Consider the following 9,734-nt stretch of genomic DNA (forward strand, 5'->3'; position numbering starts at 1 on the left):
CGTAAAAACTCTGGCCGGACTGAAAAACCTCGTTTATCTGCATTGAGAAGTTGCTTGACAAGAGATTCCTCTTCAACGGCAGTCAATTTATGGCCACTGGCACGTGTTTCTGAACGTGGTTGGATTCCATCAAGCCGATTAATAAAAGTAGACTTTGGCACCCCAAAAACTGCTGCTGCCTTTGATTTTGATTGAATTTTTTTGCTTCTATACGCGCTGATGGCCATTTGAATTCGATTTTCTTGAGAAAGAGGCATTTTAGATGATGGTGGTGACAAAATGACGCGTTGAAGTATGATTGTTGGAAAATTGCGGAGGAAGTGGACGGGACGGCCGTGTGGACGGCTCGGCCGTGGATTACGTTACCCCACATCGCTGACTAACGCTCTCCGAAAATGATCCCGATTCCCCGAATTCCATGAAGGCTTTCTCTTTGCGCCTGTACGAATAATTGAAGGTCAATCCTGAGTGTGAAAAGGATGAGTTGTGCGCATATTCCCGGGCACTTTTGCAGTGTTGCTAACCCACGGTAAAAGACCAGTATATACCCCTGTACATATCAGAGTAGTACCTCCGACTACCCCTCAGCACCATGCCAGAAAACACAGGTCCCACGAAAGGTACAATCAAGATCGACGAAATGTGCGTACAAAGTCTAACAATGCGACAGTGTAGACAACCCTCATCACAAACAACGCCTACCTCCCTGGCCTCCTAACCCTCGAGTACTCGCTCCGAAAAACAAACTCCAAGTACCCCCTTCTCGTCCTCTACACGGACTCCTTCCCTGCCGACGGCCATGCAGCCCTCGATGCCCGGGGTATAATGAAGAGGCAGGTTTCGTATCTTGCTCCCTCGGACCGTAAGGTCTACACGAATGATCCGCGGTTCAATGATTGCTGGAGCAAGCTTACGCAGTTTTCGTTGGTGGAGTATGAGCGTGTTGTACAATTGGATAGCGATATGGTGGTTCTGCAGAATATGGATGAGTTGATGGACATTGAGTTGGATCCGCCGGCTATGGGTGGTAATGGGAATCGGGTGTTTGCGACGAGTCATGCGTGTGTTTGCAATCCGCTCAAGAGGCCTCATTACCCGGAGTATTGGTGCGCATTCCCATCCAACAAACCAAGAACAGCAACTAACTTTTACACGCTCTCCAGGATCCCAAGCAACTGCGCCTTCACATCCCAACACTCCACCCCCGACGAAGCCCAAGCAACCGGCGCCCCATGCACCTTCGGCACAGGAGAATCCAACAGCGGCCTGCAAGTCATCAACCCCTCGCAAGCAACCTACGACAAAATCACCAGCCATCTCGACCAAGCCTCAACCTCCAACTACCAATTCGCCGATCAGTCGCTTGTCTCCGATATCTTTCGCGGGCAGTGGGTTCCGTTGCCGTACATTTACAATGCGCTCAAGACGCTGCGGCGGAAGGGCGTGCATGATGCTATCTGGCGGGATGAGAATGTTAAGAATGTGCATTATATTCTGAGTCCGAAGCCGTGGGAAGAGGTTGAGGAGGAGAGTAATGATGAGACGCATGAGTGGTGGAAGGATGTGAATGCGGAGAGGGTGAGGGCGGAATTGGGAATGGGGGTGAAGGATGGGTTTCAGGTAACTTATCGCTGAGGGTACTGGGGTGTACCTGCCTGGCTATCTCTACTCATTGCACAGAAGTTGCACATATATATTCGTTTTGTTTATATCTATTGTCTGCCCTTGCGGTCCTGTATCTGACAGCAACTTCATTTGTATAAAACCTGCTAATGTACTTATCATGTATAAATCTCCAACAATGGTTCTACCAAGTATTTCCTTCCATGGTCGGCAAATCGCCGTATTGAAGCTCTAGAGGATCGAGGAAGACGAAGACATGGTAACTGTGATGAAACTGCTAATATAGTAGTGTATATCTTTATATCAACGTCCTTAATCAGCTCATGGACTCCAAAGCAATCACTCCATCACGGAGTCCAACCTTCTCGCTCGATGCCATAGACAGGTGGTTTAAACGAGAGCCTGATGTCTTTAACGAGGAGGAAGAAAAGACCATCAATCCACCTTAGTCCTGATTATCCGGACTTACAGCCCTTCTCAAGAGATCCCAGACTCATGCAACTGTAATGGCTCAATTGCTCTATTCTTTCATTGCAAAAACTCCATCGAGCTAGTTCCACTCTTCCATGATTGCCTGTCCGATTAACAATTATATGACCGAGCCCACGTCCAGATATATGGGAGATAGATCCAGTTCGCGCGTTTTCCATCTCTTATCAAATCCTTCGATGTTGTCATATATTACACCAATGAGCAGTACATCGGCTTGATGGTCAAATGATTGGGTGCTTTAGAAGTCAATAACCTCCAGCATATAACAACAGTATTCGCCGCATGCCACAAATGGGAACAAAAGGCACGCAAGGCAAAGAGCAGCACATGCTCACGCAGTTGGGTCTTTGTTGTATTTTGCTTGAACTCCACCACTTTTGGCCCCATGAGAGCATATCTAGTTTGACAATGATCAGGACGTTTTGGGTGTATGCTCAAAAAGTTGGTCGTGAAGATAGCCGTAAAATATGGGTGTTGTCGGGGCTTTTTTTTTTTTTTTTTTTTTTTTTCTCTCTCTCTCTCCCATTTAATGACCTAGGAAAAGAATCTGTCTTAGAAACGACCTCGTAGTCTGCGCCTGCTGCAAGCATCGATGCAATTCGTTCTAAATCGAATTGGAGCTCCAAAAGCCCCTTGTTCGTCAGGGACAGATTACCTGATAGGGCTCCCGTCTTCCCGAGTCTCGTATGGGTTTCTGTGCAAATATGGGTGATCCATATCTGTCCTCGAGTGCTCACGAATTCTATGGAATGTTAACGTGCGATAATTAGTGTCAATAGACAGCTCAAGGTCGATGTAAGTGTAGCGGCGGCCATGTCTTCTGAGCACCTTATTTTCTTAATAATATAATTAAATACATAAATCGGAGATCAACCATCCATTCCTCTTTGCGTTGCAGGATTCACTCAGAAGAGCCGTAGCCACTACTTGGTGCTTTTTGCGGACACTGTTGCTGGCGGGCCAGCGCAAATGGACACCTTTGGCTGACGTTGCGTGTTTAGTGTCAGGAGCCTCTTTTCTCCAAATATCCCGCTTTCAACAGTCACCAGTTAGTATCTGACTAGTAAGGGACCAGTCAAGTTATCTCACCAGCGGAAGCAAGTTTCTCCCCCACAGAACTTCCACCTCACTGGACCTTGTAATACTTATGGGCCTTCACATGGTGCCGGAGATTCTTGTCTCGTCCGGCGCGTGACTGGGACGCCCGAGGCAGCCGTGTTGCTCGTACGGGCCAGTTTTCGGGCTCACATCTAGCGTGAGCAGCACAATGATCTATCATACGCTCATTCTTTGCCGAAATCGTAACATGAGAGCCGTCACGCTTGCGCTGCCCCCACTCGCTCGTGGGTAGCTCGCTCATCCAACTGTGACGGCACACTGCTCAGGTCACTTTCCGTGCTGAAGAAATTGGATATCATGTCGTCCACTTCGTCCCCAAACACATTCCCATGGCGAGGAGTTCACGGCGGTAGTCAGGTGAAAGACGATCCAGGGGACAGTAAGTGATTGTTATACGAAGAGCAAGGATGGAACTAGCAAGTTATATTGGAAGTAGTGAGCACTGGATGGACAAGGGACGATGGTTGTAGATATAGTGATAATGAGAAGGAGGTGATCTAGAGAAGTAGAGAGAGGAAGATATTCTGCCGCCGGCGCCGGCGCCACGAATGGAAAACGGTCAAGTTTGCTCTGTTTGCATTGCATTTAATGTTTCTATACATTCACCTCATAACTAATTACTCCCAGCAACAACATACTGCTTCTCCGTCTTCAACATCCCAAGCGTCCCATCACTCAACCCCAACGTATCCTTAACAATCTGCCTCGGCGTACTAGCAATCCACTGCCCTAGCGCAATATCCGTAAAAGCACCCGCCTGCAACACCTCCAAAAACACCAACTCCTCGCCCCCCGTGTTCTCAATATAATGGCTATTCGACTGCGGGAAGTACCCCACGTCACCAGCCGTATAATCGAAAGTGGTTGCTGTGGAGGGGGCCTCGAATAATGTTGCGCGGCCCTGGCCCTTGATAAAGAAGGTCCATTCGTCGCTGGACGGATGCCAGTGGATCTCACGCATGCCGCCGGGGTTCACGGTGACGATTGCGGCGGAGAAGTTGGAGGCGATGGGGAAGGTGGAGGGGTCGATGATTTTGACGGAGCCGCCGGATACGCGGTGGGCGGGTTGTTGGGAGAAGTGGTAGGTGTAGCTTTGGGAGCGGGAGATGGGGCCGGCGGAGGTTGTTACGTTCTGCTCTGAAATATTTGAGGGGGCGGGTGTGCCGGGGAAGATGTAGAGTTCGTCTTGGGGGATGTTGTCGAGGGAGGAGAGGGGGATGCCTAGGTCTTTGGCGAGGACTTCTTTCTGTTTCACTGTCAGTATGTTGTTCCTTTTGGCGGAATAGTGAGGACGTACAGGCTGATGAGCAAACACCTGCGAAGCCAGGAAAGTATTATCCTCCGAAAACGACCCATCATCAAAAACAAGCAGAAACTCAACACCCCCATCTAGGGCTTGGATCGAATGCGGAACGCCCCTATACAGTCAGCACCTGCTTAATCAAACCCTGACAGGATGACATACTTAGGGAAAAACCACACATCCCCCTCACTCACATCATCCACAAACGTTTGCCCATTCTCATTAACAGCCTGGATCCGACAAGATCCATTCAACACCAACGACCACTCCCCCGCAACATGCCAATGCAGCTCCCGATACGCCCCAGCCTCAAGTCTCATATCAACACCGGCCATCTTCGTAGCATCAGGCATCACGACGGTGTTTTCCTGGCGCGCCCAGCCTGAGTTCTCGATACCTAGTCTGTTATGGCTGAGTGCCATGGGCCATTGTGCGTTGATTGTCTGTCCGTTGTCGGTTCCTGGGGGTGCGAGTTTGTCACTGTTTAGGCGTTGGTAGGCGTTGTTTCCTGCATCGCTCATCAATACTTTATCCTCATCTTCACCCCCATTATGCCCCGATAGAAAAAGAAAAAGAAAACATACTCGACCCCGGATCCGTCCCCCCATGGCTCCCACGAATCGGCTGCGGATTCTCAACATCCTCGAAATCAAGGTAAACACCCTTATCCGCATTCTCCTCCTGTCCCTTCACCGGTTCATACTGCACCGAGGTGTTTTTCACAGGTACATCGCGCGAAGGCGAGTAACCAGCGAGATCCCCCGAGCCACGTAGTCCGGGGTTCGACGCCGGAGCCGCCTGTGCAGCGGAGAAGAGAAGGACAAGCGCGAGGATGTGTTTCATTATGTGATTCAATGCAATATAATAGTCACTGGTTAGCAATTGATTGTTTGGCTGAATGGATTGTGTGAAGAACAATGGTGGTTGTCTGCAATTGAGGTAGTATGCAGATATTTATATCCGTCGGGTGCGACGGCACACCATGCTACTCTGATTCTTGGTATGTATGTATGCATGTGCATTTACTATACCACGGTCTGTCTGAGGGGCAGGGCCTGGCCTCTGTCTGGCTGAAAACGAAATGGAACGAGTTGAGGTGGCCGTATCTACCGTGTACCGTAAGTCACGAGTACGGGCACGAGCGCGGGGACAATGATGTATACAAATTGGAGAAATCCAGGATTCAGAATGAGAAATTGGAGAAATGCGGGTGATTCGCTGTCGATTTACCGGTTATGTACTACGTTAATGCCCTACCGCTATACTTTATAGCGAGTCTTATCAAGGACAAGCAAGACCTAAGGAGAAACTAGAAAGCTTGTCCGAGACCTAAAGTCTATTATTCTGCTGCCTGTATTGATTTACATACTGTCATGACTCTTCATGCTTGTTGTTATTAATGTATCGTATCAATCCTGCAGATTATATTGCATGCAGGAGTTGCCACCAAGGTTACATACAATGCCTGGTTATCGGGGGTACGGAACCCAGGTTTATGCAACGTTATGTCCGAATGCATTGCATAGAGTGAGGTGATTGGACAGCCCTGCGCAGCCCTACGTGAAAGTCATGATTACTGCCAGAAATAAATTATTCCTATCCTTGTAGATAGAAAGATGCATGCAAAAGATCCCAGTCCGGAAACCCCTCCCGCCAAAACGCCTTTCGTCAGATATTAACAAACAATAGTAAATTCAGGCGTGAGACATCAATGATAGCCGTTGATAGATAATACAGGCAGGCAGAAGGAAGATGATCATACCCCCCGCGGCATGCGACACACCTCCCGCGCCTCCTCGGGCATGGTCTTCCAAAGCACCTCCCGCACCTCCTTACCCACCTGCTCAATAACATCCATCGCCCAAAGCACATCCAAATGCTCGTATTCATCAACGATCTTCGCATGTACCACCTGCACATGCGGTTCCCGCCCATTACAAAACCGTCTCAACAGCCGTTGTCCATCGACAAGGTCATCCGACCCCGCAATCCACATCGCCACCGGTGGCATCTGCGCCCCGTACCAGGCAGTGTTGCTACGGGTGCAGCTGTCGGTGATCCCTGACTCGACGCGGTGGTCCTCGTCGGCTTCATGGCTGCTGAGTTGCTGGGTGGAGAGGATGCAGCCTTGTTTTGCGAAGCCGTCGCGGCCTAGCCACCAGCGCATCATCTCGCTGCTGACATAGACAGGGGCGAATTGGAACATGCGTGAGCGGAGGCCCCGGTCCCAGCGGGCGTCGCTCCATTGGAAAAGTGAGGAGAAGACGTGATAGCCTAGTGTGCCGTAGATGCGAGACGGGATGATTTTCTGCACTGTGATCATGAGGGGGATGAAGGCATGGATGCCGAAGAACAGGCGGAATACCGCGTTGGGGATCCATTGCACGAAACGGAAGTATATCCGTTTCAGCATCGGCCCCGCATAAGCAGCCGGGGCGAGTGCGCAAAAGACCGACATACGCTCGCCCAGTTCTGGCCGTTGCTCTTTGGCCAAGGCCACAAAAGTCTGCGTCGTACCTTGGGAATGGCAGACGAGCCCCAGTTTCTCGAATCCAGTCTCGTAAAGCACCCGCGACATGAGTGCAGCCAGATCCAGCACGCCCAAATGTCGGATATTCCAAGACCACAGGTGAGGGTCGGATGCTGAAAGGGAGGCATGTTCCGGGCCCTGCCCGCAGCGATTATTCCCCAACCAGACATCGTACCCCGACTTGCAGAGGTAAAAAGCCAGACTGTCATCATCGTTGGAGCAGTAAGCCCCCGCACTCTGCATTAGACCATGCATCAACAGAATCGGATACCGTCGATTGCCCCCTGCTGACGACACTCGCGGATTCCGCTCACTAGTGAACGCCTGCGGTCCCCGAACCTGCCTCTCCTCAAGCGGCAGGGGCACATACTCCTGAGGGTTATAGACGTGCCACAGCGTGACGATAAACCCATCTTCCGTCTGCACCTTGAACGTCTCCACATCCAATCCAACCCTGCGCGCATAATATGCGACGTCAGCGACAACAGGATCCCTCCCTCCTTCCAACGGGGGACATTCATCAGGTCCTTCTTCCTCTTCCTCTTCTTCTTCAATAATATCCTTCTTCCCCTGTCTCCTCTTCCATTTCAACTCCGCATGTTGTCTCTCCGACTCCCTCTCCCATTCCTCCACATGAAACTTCCTAGGCTGCGGATTCTCCCCATTCCACCGCATCCGCACATCAGACGCAAACCCACATCCCCATTGTACCACAGCCCCAACAACAACCAATATCAACAACAACAGCGAAAGAACAAACGAGACGCAGCGAATAGCGAACCACTGCAGGATCCGGAATGTCGTTGGTTGGCCGTACGTGGGTAGCGGGGGGAATAAAGGATGCGGCGAGAGAACATGCTGATGTTTCTGCATGGGTAGTGCCCGTGAGTTCAAATTTGATTTCGATTTTGGCGCCGCCTGCAGCAGGGCGTCGGTTACATCCATGGTATCTCCATCATCGTCATCATCATCCCCGTCGAGTTTGTCCAATTCGATTTCGGAACGTATGTAGCCTTGCTTCATATCGGGGGTATCGCGCATCGAGTCAAACCCGGAATCGTAGTCGGGTTGCAAATTGTGTCGATTACCGTTCTCGATGGGATCAGAATCAAAAAGCCCAGGCTGCTGCATGGTAGACAAGGCAGCAGCAGACCGGGGATTCTCCCCGTAGGCCACCGACATATTGAGAGTCGCGATAACAACCAAGAAAAACGAAAAAAAAAAAAAAAAAAAAAAATCAGGTAAAAATCGTGACAAAAGAGAACGACATCTTCCTCAACTAATATCGCTAAAAACACACCCGTCAAGAATGCGGTGTCCGTGAGATAATCCCGGGGAAATGCCCCGTCCGCGTCTCACCCCCCCGTCTTTTCCCCTTTTAGGCTTCCATCGATATCAGTCACGTGAAAATTCACCAATGACATTCCATGACCATTTTCAGCGGATTCTCGATTGTGCAATCAGTGCTCGTTATTCGATACCATTTCCCACCGGGAATGCCCAATTGCGTGTAAGATTGCACTGGTTCTCTGGGTGCGAAACGTGGCAGTGAAGTGGCGAGTTGCAGTAGCCCCTGATAGGGTGTGTATGATTGGTGTGACCGGTTGCTTTGCCACAGAGCCCTTGGTTGAGTAGATTAAGTGCTGTCTTTGGAGTTTGGTTGGTTGGTTTGTCCTTCTGGCCGATTGGATCTGTGTCCGTATTTCGTATAGTAGTATAGGTAGGTGTTATCTACAAGTTGGTTTGATAAGGCATCAAGTGGGTAGATTATCTCAACAAGTCCGATGTGGTGTAACGGCTAGCATCGCTCGTTTTCAGTTCAAATCCGAGCAGATCGGGGTTCGATTCCCCGCATCGGAATTCCTTTGTCTTTTTTTTTTTCTTTTTTTCTATTTTTTCTCTTCGTCGCTGTGATAATAAATGTTTAACTGATTCTGCTGTTTTCATTTTACCTGTTTGTGTCTTTTTTTTTTAATTTTTTTTTTTTTTTGAACCGAGTACTACGGAGTAAGTACTACGGAGTAACTCAGGGTGACGCCGGAAAGGCCACAAAACGTCGTGGCCCTTAAGGTACATTTTCGTGGAATTTCCGTCCTGGCATCGCCGCTTCAGAGCGGCCGGGGTAAATTGTACTAAACAGGTAAAGCACAAATACACTCATCAGCAACATTAACACCCAATTTATCTATAGTCTCATATTGGAAAGCGCTCCCATCATGACTTGAATACCAGACAAATAACTATTTAAGCCCCCAAAGGATTGATTTTGTCACGGTGCCAGCTGAAACGGATAAATCAATGAAGCAATTAAACTCCGAGCCAGGGAAGTCGGGGAATCAATTATTCCGGACTAATGATGTCTATATGGAGAGGACTAGTGAAAACGAAGAGGAAAATTGCCTATTGATCATACATGTGTATACACAGCTGATTGAGTGCTTGGCTATCTAAATGTGCGCACACGCTGGCCTATAGCATCAGCCAGGCGGAATTTATCTGGTCAGTCTGATGTTATTGTTACAGACCTTATCCTGTCAGCCTCACGTGACGATGTGGGGAGTTAAGGCAGAACCATTGGGTATGCTCAGCGGGATGATCAGTGAGTTAAGCAGGGATTATGACCTGAGCATTAAGGAAGTACGACATACCTCACGTGACCTGCAGGAG

At 49.5% G+C, this 9,734-nt stretch overlaps 3 protein-coding genes and 1 non-coding gene across 4 annotated transcripts; 2 read left to right on the forward strand and 2 right to left on the reverse strand.

Moving 5' to 3' along the window:
* Window positions 1–592: 592 nt before the first annotated feature.
* On the forward strand, window positions 593–1,635 carry ASPGLDRAFT_35098 (glycosyltransferase family 8 protein; the record flags this gene model as incomplete). Its single annotated transcript, XM_022544508.1, has 3 exons — window positions 593–646; window positions 676–1,106; window positions 1,164–1,635. The coding sequence occupies 3 exons, from the start codon at window positions 593–595 to the stop codon at window positions 1,633–1,635; spliced, it is 957 nt and encodes a 318-aa protein (XP_022401305.1).
* Window positions 1,636–3,790: 2,155 nt separating this feature from the next.
* Window positions 3,791–5,446, reverse strand: ASPGLDRAFT_148565 (putative oxalate decarboxylase). Its single transcript, XM_022541969.1, has 4 exons — window positions 5,122–5,446; window positions 4,700–5,045; window positions 4,532–4,652; window positions 3,791–4,480 (listed from the first exon to the last, which is right to left on the reverse strand). The coding sequence occupies exons 1-4, from the start codon at window positions 5,378–5,380 to the stop codon at window positions 3,848–3,850; spliced, it is 1,359 nt and encodes a 452-aa protein (XP_022401306.1). The 5' UTR covers window positions 5,381–5,446; the 3' UTR covers window positions 3,791–3,847.
* A 596-nt stretch (window positions 5,447–6,042) lies between these two features.
* On the reverse strand, window positions 6,043–8,281 carry ASPGLDRAFT_46501 (putative ab-hydrolase associated lipase). Its single transcript, XM_022546456.1, has one exon. The coding sequence runs from the start codon at window positions 8,247–8,249 to the stop codon at window positions 6,294–6,296; it is 1,956 nt and encodes a 651-aa protein (XP_022401307.1). The 5' UTR covers window positions 8,250–8,281; the 3' UTR covers window positions 6,043–6,293.
* A 566-nt stretch (window positions 8,282–8,847) lies between these two features.
* On the forward strand, window positions 8,848–8,927 carry ASPGLDRAFT_t85. Its single transcript has one exon. It is a non-coding gene; the product is annotated as a tRNA-Glu (tRNA).
* The last annotated feature ends 807 nt before the right edge of the window (window positions 8,928–9,734 follow it).

This window comes from Aspergillus glaucus (assembly GCF_001890805.1).
Source record: "Aspergillus glaucus CBS 516.65 unplaced genomic scaffold ASPGLscaffold_9, whole genome shotgun sequence".
NCBI classification, from domain to species: domain Eukaryota; kingdom Fungi; phylum Ascomycota; class Eurotiomycetes; order Eurotiales; family Aspergillaceae; genus Aspergillus; species Aspergillus glaucus.

Coding starts and splice junctions, on each gene's coding strand:
- ASPGLDRAFT_46501 (XM_022546456.1), bottom strand. CDS start 8,249: ATGTCGGTGGCCTACGGGGAGAATCCCCGGTCTGCTGCTGCCTTGTCT.
- ASPGLDRAFT_148565 (XM_022541969.1), bottom strand. CDS start 5,380: ATGAAACACATCCTCGCGCTTGTCCTTCTCTTCTCCGCTGCACAGGCG. Junction 4,653..4,699: donor GATGTGTGGTTTTTCCCTAA/GTATGTCATCCT, acceptor CTGACTGTATAG/GGGCGTTCCGCATTCGATCC. Junction 4,481..4,531: donor AGGTGTTTGCTCATCAGCCT/GTACGTCCTCAC, acceptor ACAGTGAAACAG/AAAGAAGTCCTCGCCAAAGA.